This window comes from Camelus ferus, chromosome 9, assembly GCF_009834535.1.
Source record: "Camelus ferus isolate YT-003-E chromosome 9, BCGSAC_Cfer_1.0, whole genome shotgun sequence".
In the NCBI taxonomy this organism is placed as follows: domain Eukaryota; kingdom Metazoa; phylum Chordata; class Mammalia; order Artiodactyla; family Camelidae; genus Camelus; species Camelus ferus.
The window spans coordinates 77,688,030-77,704,661 of record NC_045704.1 but is presented as its reverse complement, the minus strand read 5'-3'; the positions used below and the strand labels follow the sequence as shown (position 1 = coordinate 77,704,661).

At 48.2% G+C, this 16,632-nt stretch overlaps 1 protein-coding gene across 1 annotated transcript; it reads right to left on the bottom strand.

Annotated features, from left to right (window-relative positions):
* Nucleotides 1–591: 591 nt before the first annotated feature.
* SYPL2 (synaptophysin like 2) lies at nucleotides 592–14,741 on the bottom strand. Its single transcript, XM_032487264.1, has 6 exons — nucleotides 14,431–14,741; nucleotides 14,193–14,267; nucleotides 7,258–7,382; nucleotides 5,969–6,170; nucleotides 4,709–4,900; nucleotides 592–3,404 (listed from the first exon to the last, which is right to left on the bottom strand). The coding sequence occupies exons 1-6, from the start codon at nucleotides 14,482–14,484 to the stop codon at nucleotides 3,258–3,260; spliced, it is 795 nt and encodes a 264-aa protein (XP_032343155.1). The 5' UTR covers nucleotides 14,485–14,741; the 3' UTR covers nucleotides 592–3,257.
* Nucleotides 14,742–16,632: the final 1,891 nt, after the last annotated feature.

The following is a 16,632-nucleotide window of genomic DNA, read 5'->3' as shown; positions in this document are numbered from 1 at the left end:
AAAAGTTTAAGTACTTCAAGAATAACCTCTGAGGACAGAGATTCTTACCCTGAGAACCATAGATGATTCCCCTAGGATGATTCCCAGGAACCTGGTGACATTGAATGTAATATTGTACCCGTGTATTTTTCTAGGGAATGTAAATGTAGCATTTGACTCTCTGTCAGAAGAGGGACAGAGGTGCAAGTTTGTTCAACAAGAACCTTTATAGTTAATAGGGCAAAGCATGTGGCCCTCAGCTCCTGACAGGAAGCTGGTCTAGGTCACAGATGGTAGGGGAGCAAATGGAAACAGTATTGTGGAAGCCATTCTCTCTCACCTTTTGAGTTTGCTCTAAATTTACTAATGAGTCTCAGTTGGTTTGGACTGATTGGTGCCACCAAAAAAGATGTCACCAGACTAGGGCCTGCCACGAACAACTCCTCAGCCTACAGACTTGGTTGCTGGGGGTTGCAGAGTAGAGAGGAGTGCAGACTTAGTTGCTGGGGGGTGCAGCGTGGGGAGGAGTGGAATGATGTTTTAGTGGAAATGCTGATATTTCTCCAAGAACTTAAAGCAAGGGGAGGGAGAGGAAAAAAATCCCCAGAAGGGTTCCGGTCTTGGCTCCTTCATGGCAAATGCTTGAAGCACTGTTTATTCAAAGGTATGACAAGCACCAGAAAACAACATGCAACATTCTCCCCCAACCCCTGATCTGCAATCCCGGAAGTAGAACACCTATGACCATGATGGTGGTGCGAACTCATGTTCAGGAAAGGTCCTAAGTGGGCACTCTGGCAGGGTCAGAGTTTACCAGGGCAAAGGACAAGTGCCCTGCCAGTTGGACTCCTGCAGCAGCTGAGAAACCAGACACCTTTTCCTACCTCAGGCCCCACTAGGTAAAGTGGTACTGCCAGCCCTGGTTGGAGGGGACATGAGTCCTATGAGGACAGCCCTGCCCTCGGCATTTGGCCCAGTCCAGCCCTCTGGAGGTAATGAGGTGAAATAGCCTTTCCTCTTAGGGTGGCCATGGAGAGAGGGGCCATAGCCTAAATCAAGGCTCTTCTGGCTGAGAACAAGCCAGCCTCTTGAAGAGGAGAAAGAACCTTCTCTGCTCTAGGGAGAGTTCTGGGCTACGAGTCCTTGGCAGGAGTGCCTACCCACCCACCCCCTTTCCCTAGTTAAAGGGCCAGTTAGTAACTTCAGCCCTCAAATGAGAACACATTATCCATCACATTTCAGATGAATTATAAATACGTACACAGAATCCAAACACAGTTCCAGTAGAAGCTGCTCACAGACCCTCACAGGGGCCAGCCTGACAAAAAATGAAGGTCACCCCTTTGTTCTGTGTCTCTGGGGCTGTAGGTAAAATTGTCCCCCCTTGTCCTTGAGTAACCGTGGGGACAGCATAGGACAGAGAGAGGTTCAGATTTAGAAACACTCTCATCCCATCTCCTATCTTCCCTCCTCAAATCCCTTCCCCCCAAATCTCAAAAACAAAACGGAACACCCAATTTTTCACTGAAGGACTCTGGAGCATTTGAAGATGTAAATCTCACATCCCCTCTCAAGTGGGGAAACTCTGACCCAAAGAAGAAATGATTGGCCTGAAGTCAAAGGTCCTGCCACCTGGGTAGCCCAGTAATGCACACGTTACTGTGGGTGGTGCTTCAGAGGTGAGGAGGTCGGAGGGGTTGACTCAGTCCTGAGGAGAGGCTGGCACAGGGCACATTCACCTTTGGGATGATAAGCGGGCTAATTGGCACTGGATTGGAAAATGGCCAGATTCTTCTTCCTTCATTCATCCCTGGGCAGCACTATGGCCAGGGCAGGCCAAAGTGTTTGGAGCTGGGTGGGAGACAGATGGCCCTTATCCAGTCAGCAATGACTCTTTAGGCCCTGGGGTCCAGAGAGGGACTGAAGGAGGTGTCAGGAAGAGGAGACACACCAAAGACAAATATGGAGCTGGGTCCCGAAGTGAAGAAGCACCAATAGCATCGGCCTGCCCTGGACTGGGGTGGGGTGTAGAGGGGCTAGAGCCTGGGAGAAATGAGGAAGCAGGGGAGGAATGGAGGGCGGAGGGAGAGGGCATGTTTTTTCATGAAGGTGAGAAGGGGAAGTATGAAACTGGGGCCAGAGAAGGAGTAGGGTGGGAAAAAAACGAGCAGAGAGTGAGGAAGAAATGGGCCCATCCATCCATCCATGTCCTGGGGCTCTGGGGCAACTTAGACTCATGATGGTCCTTCTTTAACCCTTCCAAAGCCCCTATCTGGCTCCACAGGAATGAAAGGAAGGCCTGGACAGACTTCAAAAAGGATCTTGAATGCCTCAGACCCAAGAGGCTGGGGAAGGGAGATGGACAGAGGTTGGAGGTGGGAAGGGCTGAAATGGAGATGCTCCTAGACCCCTCATCTTGTGTTCCAAGTGTGGGACCAAGCCCAAGAAGGAGCACCGGGAGGAAGGTAAGGAGTTTGTTTCTAGGGCAAGTATGAGTTTATAGTGTTGGTGGAAAGTGCCCCAGCCTGAAGGGGTGGGAAGACTAAGGGAATAGAAAAAACTGATTCCCCAGCAAGTTTCCTGGCTTGTTTCTTGAAGTTGCAACTCAGTTGCAATTCATCTGCTCCCCACTGAGTCTAGGCTTCATCTGAGACCCTTTGAAAGGCTATTTTCTTGGCTAGCTCGCCCCCTGGGTTCTCAAGTGATGGGCTCTGTGGGCAAACAGAGGCCAGAGAGTGGGGAGCAGACTGAGCTCAGACTGACTGGAGGTCAGTGTAGACATGGGAGCTTGATGACAGCCATTGAAGAGGGGTTGCTAAACCACTGGTGGGCCCTCCATGCAGGGGAGCAGGGAGAAGGCTGCCAGCCAATTCCCCCTCCCCCTACTTTTATTGAAGCTGGACAGATTGATAGAAGTGGCTGCTAGGAACCAGTCTCAGGTCTCCTGACCCCAACCTTGCCTGCAGCAGAGGCTGGTTCTCAGAGGCTGTGAGGGGACAAGTAAGACCCCAAGTAAGATGCCTGAGTCCACGCAGTAGACAAGAAGCACTGAGCTCCTGCCATCCGGGGCTCCAGCAAGAGGAGGGATAGGAAGCCACTGGCAGGGCTGCCCAGGTTTCCGACAGCTGATGCCTGCCCAGTCCGTTGAAGGCGTCTCAAAGCTCAAAGCCCAGAATGATGGGGGAGGGGAGTTGGAGGAGGAAGAAGAAGGAGGTCCAGGAAGCCGGAGGTGGTTGAAGAGGTGCTGTCCTGTTCGGGAGTAGCTGGGTGGGGGCTGCTTACTGCTTCTCCACCGCTCCCTGTTCAGCTTCGCTCTCCTGGCTGGCACCCTGGCCCTGGTCCTGGCCCTTCCCATGCCATGGGGTCTCCTTGAACACAAACCAACAGTTTCCGGCCCACAGGAAGAAGTTGATAAAGCCAAAGAGCTGCAAAGACATCAGGGGAGTTTGTGAGACTAGGAAGGAGGGCATCGTGGGAACAGGGATGGGGAGTGCCTGGGTGTGGGGGCCGGGAGAAGCACAGAGGGCTAGAAAGACTGAGAGACAGAGAACTGGATATAGAGGTTGGGTTTAAGGCCATCACCCACTGAGGGGCTCTCTAGTGAAAGTGTATAACTCTGCCCACAGCATGGACCTAAATTATGGCTTGGCTGCTAAAAGAATCTGGCTCTTGGAGCAGAGCATTGTGCAAAGCACAGTAAGGAGCAAGGGCCCTCCCACAGCTCAAGCAGACCCTGTTCCCAGAGAGCCTTCTCTGGGTGGGTGGGGCCAGAGCTGTCCAAGGTGCTCCTTCCCTAGGGCAGCGACCCAGCCGGCTATATCCAAATATTTATTCAAAAATATTTAAAAACACATCAGCAGGAGTTATTTAGGGGGAAGTGTTCTAATGTCTGCAATTAACTTTGAAATGCATTAAAAATAAGATGGATTGATAGATGAGGAGAGGCAGACAGATAAGTGATAAAGCAAGTCTAGTAAAATGTTAATGGTACAGTCTAGCTGATGAGTGTGTGGGTGTCCATTGTAAAATTCTTTCAACTCTGCTGTTTGTGTGAACATTTATACAGTAAAATGTTGGAGGGGGTGGGTAAAACCTATCAGCAGGGTTCCAGCAAGGTCTAGAAGGCTCCCTGGTGTGCCAGCCATTAAACCTTTCAGTTGCTGGGCCTTAGGGAGGTTCAGGCCATTTTCAGGGCAGGGCTGAGGTGGCTGGGATGATGGCATTTGAGAAGCTCGAGGCCCTAGCTATTTACCAACTGCTATGGAGATATTTCGATGTCCTAACAACTGGAGCGGCCAAACACGTGCGTACCAGCTGGACCCACCAGTGCCCAAGGCCCTTTTCCAGTCTGGAGGCCTGAATGACAGTGAACCCCTTCTCACTCACTTGGGGTCTGCTCCCAGCTTTGAGCCTGGCCACAACCCCATGTTCTTCCCTTCACTTGCTCATATGTATAGTCACACCCATACTGCATAGAGGCAGGAGAAGTGGGAGGTGGTCACAGAGAGCATGCCTGGAGGTGGGGAAAAGGGAGGGAAATGGGCAGCAGAGTGCAGGAGGAAGGAACTGGAGGCTAAGTGACTCTTGGGTTCCCCTATTCCCTCAGGGTCAGCCAGGGGCCAGCAGCCAGCATTAGGTGCAGGGGAAGCATTAGGCGCTGCTGTGACAGGCCTAGGCAGCTGGGATACTGCTGCCTCCCCCAGACCCCTTCAGTGGCCACAGGTCTCACCACGGAGATGTTGGCCAGTCCCATGGAGGGTGTGGCCCCGGCACTGCACACTGCTTCCTCTCCATGGCACACGGACATGGCTGCAGTCAGGCTGGAGGGCCGTGTGGCCCCCTTGACATCAGTCAGGCCCTTGCCCCAGGCAGCTGCAGCTACCAGCCAGAAGAAGGTGAAGGAGACTGTCACACAGAAGTCCTGGGAGGAGCAGAGGGACAGGAAACACAATCAGAAAGGCCCCCATGGTTTTGCACTTCTTTTCCTTTTGCTGTAACAAACTGGGATCCTGGGGTCCCAGGACAGCTGCCCCTTCCCATCCTACCCAACACCTAGAGCTTCAGGGAGCCCCGATCATCCTGGGGACTCTGTTCACTGCCAACAAAAGAATCCTGCCACCCAGGGATAACCCTGCCCATGCCCTCAGAACAGGTCAGGTAACAATGTACAAGTACCCCCAAACCCAAGTAGCCTAAACTCTCCACTCTCCCCCTGCCCCCAGCCTTTCCTTTGATCACCATTGTTCAGTTACAACTGGTGGCAGAGTGAGGGCAGACTGTAGGAGATAAATGGGGTCCCCTAAGGCACCCTTTCCACCTTACATGCCTGGGATAAGGAAAAGGTAAAGGGGAAATAATATTAATAATAGCTAGCACTTATAGAGGCTAACAATATACCAGAGAGTTTACATGCATATTCATTTTAGCCTTCCAAAACACTATTAGATATTTTTTATTCCCATTTTATAGTTGAGGAAACTGATATTTAGAGAAGTTAAGTAACTTGTAAAGAGCACACAGCTAGCTAGTAAGGGACAGTGCTGGGATTTGAACCCAGGTCATCTGACTCCAGAGCCTGCTTCTTTGTATTTATTTTAGGAGGGGTAAATAATCAGGTTTATTCATTCATTTTGCTGGAGGCACTGGGGATTGAACCCATGACCTCACACATGCTAGGCAGGCACTCTACCACTGAGCTATCCCCTCCCTGCTGAGAGCCTGCTTCTTGATGCTACCATGCCTCCCATGAGCAGAGCTCGCGATGGGAGGTTGGTGGAGGCAGAGTCCTGAGACATGAGCCTTCCACTGGCCCTAGGAACTGTGGGAGCCACAGGACCTGAAGGGACCAACACCAAAGGGCTGGCAGGGAGATTGAGGAGGTTCGCACGTGGGTGTCCGGGACCCAGGAAAGCTACCTTGTTTGTCCTCAGCCCAGGAGCGTGCATTTCCTCAGTGTCTCCACCCATCCCTCCTGGCCATGCCCACTCACCACCAGCGGGAAGCGCCTATTCTCCGTGTAAAGCTTGTGGAATCGCAGGTAGAGGATGAGCGCAGCTATGGTGTAGAAGAAGGAAAAGATGCCCAGGGTCACGAAGAACTCGGCGGGGGCAGAGAAGTCCCCCATGAGGTGCATGGTCTTGGAGGTGGAGTCCTCATCACAGAGGGGCATCTCATACTGGACCCGGTTCAACCTGCAGGTGGCAGGGAGCCCATCCTGAGCTCAGGGCAATCCTCTCCCTGTGGAGGCAGCGGGCTGTCCCAGCCCCAGAGCAGTCCTGTGCCAGTTCTCACCCAAGGACCCTTACAGAGCCAAGAAAGGGGCATGTAGGGAGGAAAGTTTCTGAAGGGAACCTTGAAGTCAAGACAGGAATTTCCCTGAAATTCTGGTCAAACCCAGGCTCCCACTTAGCCACCACCCCACATTCATCCACCCTCCCCAGATACAGTGATCCTGTATTTCCAAGTATCTCCAGGACCCTTTAAGGCACAACCACAATATATACAGTTGTTCTATTTCAGGTTGCCAAACCATCAGGGAAATCAGCTTCATTCTGACCCTGGGAAAGCAGAGGTCCACAGTAGCCAAGTTAAGATTGGGATCACCCATTCTCACGCCTTATTTAGGTCCCCCAACGGGACTACACTGGACAAAATCAAGAAAGAAAAACAAACACCCTATTATTTACACAGACAGCTAATCTAACTTGGCTGCTGCCATTAGAAATTTCTGAAAAGGTGTGCCCTGTCTCTGTTCTCCTCTGAACACTCCAGCTCCCCCTTCCTAAGTTCCCAAATACCCAGGAAAGGTACTCTCTTCTACCTCCTGGTCAAGCTGCGCCTCCTTGTACGCTAGTGATACAGGTCAGCCTCCCCCATCGGCTCTTTAGGATCTAAGTACTGATGAGTTTCCTTACCTTCAAGGCAGGGAGGAGGCTGCTGAGGGTCAAAGAGACCTGCCCAACTTGCCCAGACTCCTATAAGCCTCCACCCCACACTGCACAGGTTCTTTCTGTAGGAGCTGATGTTACCTACAATTGGTTATCCATGGACTGCAACATTATTATCACAAGGATTCAGCTGAGCTTCCCTTATATTTCTCTCTGGCTAGTGTGTCTGAAATTCCTAAAGGGCAGGAAGGACCCAAGCCTTGTAATTCTATCTGAAGCTGGAGTGGCACACAACAGAAGGTCTTTAGGTTTCTAGAGAAGAAAGAGACCAAGCAAGTCCTGCCAATCCCGTGAGAGAGGCTACGTGGAGTCAGAATCAATCCCCGCTCACCTGAAGGGATAGCCGAATGAAACAAGGATGGCGCTCACGTCTTTGGCTTCGTTGTTGCAGCGAACCGTTGCTCCTGTCTCCCCGCTGTAGGAGCCGCAGGACCCGAAGGCGAAAATAGCAAAGAGCTGAGGGAGAGTGAAGCCCCTTTGAGAGTCAGAAGGCCTTAACTGGCCAAGGTCTGTCCCTTCAGAACTGCCCTCTGACTCTCAGCAGATGCAGATATAGGGAGAGGCCAGGAGTTCCTTTAATCAAAGTCCCTCCAGACCCGGGATCCATGGCTTCCATGGGTCTCCCAGCCTCAGGGTGCTGTGTTCACTGTACAGGGTGCTGGGCCAAATAGCCAAATGAACAAGGTTGACTTTGAGTGGTACCTGGGAGGGAGATGAAGGGGAGAAAACGGGCAGTTTCCAGGTCTCCTCATTGGATGTGACACTGGGGACCACAGGTAGCCTCCTTAAGATGATGACTAACACACAGCAATTTAGGCTTTGGAAACTTCTAACTCAAAGTTGGGCTTGAGTTTCCTCCCCAAGGGAGAGGCACCCTAGAAATAGGTTCCCCTGCGCCAACCTAGATCAGGCATGCATGGAATTCTTTGCATTTCTTCTTCGAAGCCATCTTTGAATCTTGTCATTGCCTTCGTCTTAACTTCCAGTGGCTTCCTGCCTCAGTGGAGGTACAGCTGGAGGGAACAACTTCTGCCGAGCCTTCAGAGGAGCAAGGGAGTAAGGGCCGTGCTGCTGTCCCACGGTACCGCCAGCTAACCCCCTTCCCCCAAAGGCACCTTTCCTTTGGCTGGGTCGATGCCAGCAGCCCTGGCTTAAGCCCAGAGAAAAGTATCCTCCACTTGCCTTATCAGCCTCTGCTACTTCCCCAGTGGTGTTTCCCTTTATAATCTGCAGATGCTGCCATTTCTCAGTGTTAAGAACCAGAGGTGTTTCAGATCACTTGAATTGTTTTCCTCTTCACCTTTCATCACATTTTACTAAACCTCCTGTCTTGAGTGAAATGAAATTCCCTCATCCTATGATTTTCAAATTTCTTTCTGGGAAAACACACTTTGGTTAGAAAAGGAGGTGAGAAATTGAAATCTCTATCCTCCCATGTCATCTGTTCAGGCCCCGTTTCCTGTGCGCTTACCATTCACTTGTACATGATGTAATCATTTGTATTGAGCAGTGAGCTTATTCTGTTAATTGTTCATTTTCTGCATGTTTCTTTGTGACTTGCTATCTTGGACATTAAGTACCTAGAAGGCAGCTAATTCACATCCCAGTCCAGCATCCAGAGTTTATAGAATAGAGTTGTGTGTACATTATTTTGCTAATGCTTGACAGTGTTGTGGAGTGAAAAGAGACCTGCATTAGGAGTCTAGAACTCCGGATTCTTGTCCTGGCCCTGTCACTAACTAACTGGGTGATTTCTAATAAGTCATTCTGCTCTCTGAGACTTAGTTTTCTCATCTGTAAAATGAGGGGTTTGGAGCAGGCAATCCAAAGGAGGCCTTTTCCTGCTCTGTAATTCTCTCACTCTCTGGGGGTAATGCTATCAGTGTGCTCTTGGCTGGGCTTGCCAGCAGCTGTGCTCTGCCCCTGGGTGGTGTCCGGTGCCACTGCCCCGCCTTGCATTGCTTGGCCTGGCAGATCTTCTCCATGCTGGAGCCACTGACCCCTCTCTAAAGGTCATAATGGCCACCTTTCCATTTCCAGGAGGCTCAGTTCAGACAAATGAGAATTGTCTCCATTTTAAAAATCATCCAGAAAGGCGATAGTCCAACTTCTCCCTAATGTCTGAATAACCTCCTGATCTGACTTAAATTAAGGAGGCTGCAGTAGAACTCTGTTTACTCATCTTCTTGACGGAACTGGAGAGAAGTCACCAAAGCCTCTGCATCATTACCCTTTACCTACTCCAAGCTGCCTCACTGGAGTAACAGTAGAACTTCTCTAGTTCTTCCTCATAGGAATTCTCTCCTCTTTTGTCAGCTCTGTGGTTCTTGATTCCTCTTGAAGTTTCTATGTTCCTTTTAGCTTCTGGTGTCCAGAACTGGACACAATTAGGGCATCACATTCTAGGAAGGGCAGACAGTTGGATATATTTTCACCTGTTGGCACTTAGTCAGTAAATGGCTCTGTATGGCTTCCCCAAAAATATAGGTACTCCTAACTTGAGGCAATGAACAGTCAGTTATGGACCCTTCTTTTTACCAGCACTCTCTTTTTTTCAATTGAAGTATAATCAATTCACGATGTTGTGTTAATGTCTGGTGTACAGCATAGTGATTCAGTTATGCATATATATATATATACTCATACTCCTTTTCATATTATTTTTCATTATAGCCTACTACAAGGTATTGAAAATAGTTCCCTGTTTATCAGCACTCTCTTGACAGGCACTTCTGACTATCTACAGAAAGATGACATTTATTGAGCATTTACTACATACCAGGCATTGTTTTAGGCAATATGATTTATCAGTGAACAAAAAAGAAAAAAAAAATCTTGTCTTCACGGAGCTCATACTCTAGAGCTGCACTATCCACAATGGCAGCCACTGGCCAAGTGAGGCTATTTACATTTAAATTAAATTAAAGTCAATAACATTTAAAACTTAGTTGCTCAGTCACACTGGCCACATTTCAAGTGCTCACTAGCCACATTTGACTACTGGACAACAGAAATTATAGAGCTTTTCCATCATTGTGGAAAGTTTGCTATGTCCAGATGTCAACCTTTGAGGTTCTGAAAATCCTGAACCCTGCTTTGTGATTCCTCCATGGGCAAAAGATACCCATAATAACTTTAGTGTTAACTGCATTCTTTTCTGTTCTGATTCTTTGAGAATCAAGAGTCTCTAAATACCTTAAAAAAAACTTTATTAACCAGTATATATGATCAAATCTGAACATAACACAGTCAGATGGTGCCAGATAACAGATGACAGTTTGCTACATAAGAGAACCAATGGAGGAATCTCAGGAAAACCTCACAGGTTTACAGAACAGCAGGGCAAAAAGGATCTCAGAGATTATCGAGCGCAGCAGTCTCATTACATAGAGGTGGAAACTGAAGTCCCAAAAGATTACGTGACTTCCCAAGGTCACATTTAGCCAATGTGAGAGCCAGACTTAGAATTCACAGCTCCTGATTCCCCATTCAGTGCTCTTCCTACGTCATCCATTCATTAATCAACAAGGAGTTATTGAGCATCTACTCTGTGCCAGGTGCGGCAGAAACTAAGGTGAATAAGACATGATGCCTGCTCTCAACAGTCTGCATCCAGAAAGGAGAGTGTCATGCTCAAATAAAAACCAAAACAAAACCCTGCCTCACAGAGTTATTTAGACTGAAAAAAGAGATCTCAACTATATACGGGGAGGATTGCAAAGAGGGAGGAAGTAACTCTGCACCTGGGATGTAGGTCCAGAGAAAGACACACTCGCTGAGCCCCTTCACCTTTCTGCACCAGGTATGCTTTCTTCCTTAACTATGTCAGGTGACTGAGCCAAGGTGAAGAGTGGGAAAAAACTGAAACCACCACCGTCACCAGGCCCAAGCTCTGACTGAACAAACAGGTCATAGAGAATAGGAACCAAGGAGAGATGGAGGCCCTGAGACAAGGGGGATCTCCAGAGCTCTGGTGCCTACCAGCCTTCCTCCTCTTGGACCTGCATTGCTGGGGACAGCAATGGTCATATACTGCCCTCCACAACCTCCTCCTCCTACCTCTGCATCTCTTTTGGAAAGATGTCAGAATAACCTTGCCAGTTTAAGGATCAGGCTCCACTTTGGCGGGCTGACTTGCTGTTGGTGATAATCTTTTGTCAGTCTCAAGAACACAAACATCTCCAGTTAGTGCAAGACACAAGGAAGACAAGTTCTGCAAGTGCATCCTATTCCCACAATCATCTCATTGGTTTTTATGGACTCTGATGGTGTACTTTCGCATTCCCCACACTTATTGAAATAGCTTATTTTCATTACAGAGGAACCCAGAGCCAAATAAGTGACTCTGACACAACAAAGGTCAAATATTGATCATGGGCACACCTAGTTAAAGATAATTTGACTAATTATCAGAACAGTGACTGAGTAATCCAGGAGATTGTTTCACACCTTACCCTCAAAGTGAGGATTTGGCAGTGACATTTGAATAATTTCACCAAAGGACAAGTCTAGCTGACAGTCTGCATAAGGGGGAAATTTAGGGAGAAGGGGAGGTTTGGGAACCAGCACTTACTAAGTACCTCCTGGACTCCTAGGCTCACCATGGTCTTCCTGAATGCTCCGATGCTTTACAGTATTACCTCCTGTAATCCTCCCAGTGAGCTCATGAGATGGATCTTACCCTCATTTACAGAGAAGAAACTGAGGCCCATGGTGATTTCATCACTTATCCTAGGTTCCACAGCTAGAAAGCAGAGGAGACTGGATTTAAACCAAAGCCCATCATTTCAAAGTCTGCTTGTCTTCTTAAAAAAACAAAAACAAACAAACAAACAAAAAAAAATAGTTCTCCAATAATTGGTCTGTGCTCATGTTATTTTCCTAGCTTAGTGTAGACTTAGTGAGACCCCAGAACTGGAATTGAGGTAAAAGAAGTTAATTTTTTAATTTAAAAAAGATACTCTAAGTCAAGCTCCTCACTAATAAAAGAATAACATTACTTTTATCTCACCAGGACTCCAGGAAAACCTTTGCTTTTTGGTAATAGTAACAACAAAAGTGTTCAATTATCGTTACAATTACTGCAGCTTTTTGCATGTTTTTTCCCCTTTTTTTCAATCAGGAGCATTTTATCCCTCTAAGTAGGACATAAGTGAAAGTCCCAAGTGACATTTTCACTATCATTTTTGTACTAGTTCCTTGTACTTTTATGTTAGTCCACCTGCAGGGACTCAGGGCAAGTAAAATTCATACTCTGAATTCGGGCTACCAGGATGGCAGTAAAAGCAAATCACATCTTTTCATGAGGCTACCCTTCGAATGAAGGCTGAGTTCAGGGTCCAACCCTGGACTCCTGGATTTAGTGTTATGAGAGAAAGGCATAACTTGCTGTTAAGAAGTTGAAAATCATAAAAGTCAAAGAGGTCTTAACTTTTAGGGGTCAGAACTGACTGTGGGAGGAGACTAAGCAGTGCTTTGTGCAGCCTTATAGACATTTTGTAGGAATTGGTTGGGTGAGGGTTGAGAAAAGGATAGAAGGGTTGAAGAAGAAAGCTTTTCAGAATTCCCCCATGGAGGACGATGCCATGGTCTAATAACCTCATTGTTTCCCTCATCCCTTGACAGTCTTTCTCAAATTTCCCTTAGATCCATTTGTCTAGTTTAATGATAAAATTGTACCCTTACACTTCAGGTTCTGCTCCTCTGGATGGCTCATAATGGCTCCCTAGTTCTGGATGGCAGTGAAGTGGAGCCTTACTATCATTCTTATATGGCACCCTCAGGTACTCAAGTGGTGGGGCAGAGCAGGGAAGTGGGGAGAGGTGAAAGAGCTCAGTCAGCAGTCATTTCAACTGCTCTTGAGGCAGTAGGGAGAGTGGAAAGTCCCCACTGGGTCCCAGAGTTTTCACTTGGGAGCTCCCCAGACTGTCCTGTAGCCCCAGTCAGGGTCTCAGATATCCAGAGATAACCCTAAATGCACTATTGCCCCTGAGTTCCAGACCTGATGATTCTCATCCAAATGATGATTTAAGAATCAGTGACACAGTTCCAACTCCTGTCTCCAGTGAGTTAAAAGCCCTTTAGAACTCAATCCTCTTCAGTATTAACAGTAACTTATTCCCTAGTTGAATTCTGTGTTGAAAGCACATTAATTAAGTTATTCACACACCATTTGGTATGTGGATTGTCTAAGTGAAATCTCTTCTGTGATAGTGCACTAAATGCTCCCAACAAGTCTTTATGATTTGAAAGAGTGACTGCACCTGTCCACATTCCTAATTTATACCCAGGAGGCCTTGGGCACTGGGAAGGACAGAGAGCATGCCAATGTCTCAAAGTACCAATGAGGCAGAAGACAGTATTTCCCCTATACCATTACAGGAGAAACTGAGGCCCTGAGCAAATTATTTCTTCAAGGTCATAGGATAAGTCTCACCAAGGGCAATGTTCTAGCATGCCAACACATTTAGAGCAGAAGGGGACCCTAGGGATGGTCTGATCAAGATCTGATGAATACTAGAAACTTAAGTCCAAAAAAGAGACTTGCCCAAGGTCACATAGGTAGGAAAGGCAGGTCCAGGTCTGGAATCCAGGGCCCCAGCTTTCCAGCTCAATGTTCTAATTTATTCTACAAGCCATATTTTGGCCACACTGATTTTTTATTCTGTCTTAATTTTTTCCCTTTTATTTAATCCTAGAGCCATGAACTCCATTCATTCATTCATCCACTCCCTCACTCAGTTGCGGGAACCCAGATTACTCTAGTGACCTCAACAGGGCAACCGCCAGCCAGGACCCTGATCCCGGAGTTCACCTCCAGGATGGGCCAGGTCCTGGTGGGTTTGGGGACAGGATGGTTTCTATCCCCTGCCTCCTTTCCTCCTCTGCCCTCCGCAGGTTTCCTTGTCCCCCTTGTCCTCCTCCCCCCTCCCGCCACCGAGGAGTGGTATGTGCAGGATCAGAGTTCTGGAAAGGTTACACCAGGGTCCTCTCGCCCGGGTGAAATGTGAGCGCCCTGGGCAAAGGCTCCTTGCACATAGAAGGACCGAATCCGGGACTTCGCATGCCTCGTTCCTCACCCTCCTGCCACCAAGCGCTGGAGAAGCAGCTCCAGCTCGCCCCTCCCCCGCCCACCTGTCGCCGCCCCCCACCCTTCCGCCGGGGCCGGCCGCAGCACCTCCCCGCCCCCAACTCCGGCCACATTGCTTCGGGTCAGCGTCACGGTCCAGGCTCCCGAAATAGCCCGCGGCTGGGGCAACGACTCACCCACTGGAGAACCTTGATGAAGCCCAGCGGCTCCTCCAGCCGCCGCCAGCGCAGCCCCACTAGCAGGCGATCCACCTGCGGAGAAGGGCCGGCCCGGGGTCAGAACTGTGGGGCACCTGGGAAAGCTCTGGCCCCCCTCCTCCCACTCATACCCTGGAAAGGGGGCGGAATAAGAGTCGACTTAACACCCAGGTGGAGAAGGGGCGGCGAGAGGGTCCCCGGAGCGCGCGGGGAATACCTGCTGCCGCGGCGACTTGTCCGCCGTGCGACTCGTGCTCTCCGTCGAGGACATGCTGGCGCAGCCGGGCCGGGGCGCGGCGCAGGGGCTGAGGGGACTGCGGTGGGGCTGGGGGCTGGTGACCAGTGGCTCGGGAAGCGAGTAGTGCCGGAGCGCGAGCGGCCGTCGGCGGCCCTGTATCCAGGCTGGCGGGGGGCGTCGCCGGGGCGCTGCTGCTCGCACTTGCCGAGGACGCGGCCGCCGCTCTGCCCCGCCGGCTGCATAAAACCCCCGAGTCCTATTCAAACTTCTGTCAAACTTGCGAACGAACTTGGCAGCCGAGTCACGTGGTGTGAGCTCGCGAACCCTCCTCCCGCCCCCTTCGCTCCCGGGTCCCTGCCCGCAGGACGCCTTAAAGGGACCTGTGGCCTCTGCGAGCGGTCTGGCCGCGAGGGGGCTCAGGTTCTCTGCCAGAAGCCTCCAGGGTCAGTCCCAAGCGAGACACTGCGGCCGCTCCAACCCTTGGCCAAAGTCGGGAACTAGCTTGGCGCGTGGCACGCACCGGCTCCTAGTTTATCTTTCGCAGTTTTTCTGGACTTGGAGCTGCTCTGCTCGGATTCTTCTTCCATAATACTAAGAACCTAAAGGATTCTCACAAAGGCATTATCAGTGCTGAAATAAAGCTCTAAACTTTCGGTTAACAAACTGCTTGCTTCCAAAATCTTCAAGAGCCATTACAGACGAAAAGGCCAATAGAATATAAATGGCCTAATTTTTATTGTCTAGTTAGGCTTTGCTTTAATTTTTTAACAACAAAAGCCATTCGTATGTTAGTGATTTAAAAGTTACCAATCATTTAAAAGTATAAACTCAATCTCCTTTAAAATAGCCATCGTCGTTTAAATAGTCTTTGAGGAATAGGGGTCTCAGAAAGTGTAATTTGTACTGAAAAGTTGACGTTCTTGCGTAAGATCCACTTTAAATCGGTCCCTAATTTTCAAAACGTGATCCACAGGAGCCCCAGTAAGTAATGATGAATATTACACATTCAGTTTGCCGCAGTGTAATTGTAATTAGTGAAAGATTAAGTGATTTGCCCAAGGTCACAGAGTGAGCCACTGGAGAAGAGGCCAGAGAACCTGCCTTCACCTTCTGAGAACTGGCTTGAAAATATATATCAGTCACCTCAGAGTCATTCTTGAAGGTTCCCTCATACTTCAGAATGACTGCTTTTTGAACATTTAGCTATCATTAATACAATTCGTTCCTCCACTAAGTAAGTGCCTTACAAGGTTGGGGTGGGGGAGTGGCTGGGGTCAGTCACCTGGACTTGAAGGAAACTTCTCCAGTGGACTTCCAGGCAAATCTAGGCTAAACAAGGAACAACTGAGTCCCCAATCCAGTTGGTAATAAACTTTTTTTGCAGTATCAGGTTCATTTTCTATGGAATAGGGATAATTTCTGTCCTTGTTTTATATGGTGATCATGAGGATTAAGTGGTATGTAAATGCCCGTGATACACAAATATGAAAGAATACTCATTACCAATGTCTGTAACAGTATGCATACGGAATACAACACAATCAGAAAAGAAACAGAATACTGCAAAAATCCACATAGCCACCAACCAGCCTTGTTAAATTTTAACTCTGCCTTGTTTATCTCAATCTATTCTTTAAAAACAAAATAAAAATTGCATATAAAATCAAACCCCTGCATGTACTTTCGTATCATGTATTGCTCCCTTCTTCCCTCCTCCCTAGAAGTAACCATCCTATCCTGAATTTGTTATTAGCCTCATGCAAACTTTTAGTATTTTTTTCTATATACATGACTATATCTAGGAATAATACATATTCACCATAGTATTATTTTTCAAATTGTTTTAAACTTTATCTAAATAATATTATGTTTTAGGTAACTGTCCTCAACTTGCTTTTTTATGTAATGTTGTATTTATGAGAGTCATCTAGCCTGATGCATGTATCTTTAGTTTATTCCTTTCAGTGATATGGAATTCCACTACATACATTTACCACAGTGTATTCACATATTCTCATATTGATGGACATTGAGGTTATTTCCAAATATCTACTCTCACAAACAGTGCTGTGTTGTGTGTTTACACATGTCTTTGTGTGCATGTGCCTAGGTTGCTACAGTGCACTACATAACCAACCTTCTCCTTTTTTTAAACACAAACCCTGGTTAAGAAATAAAATT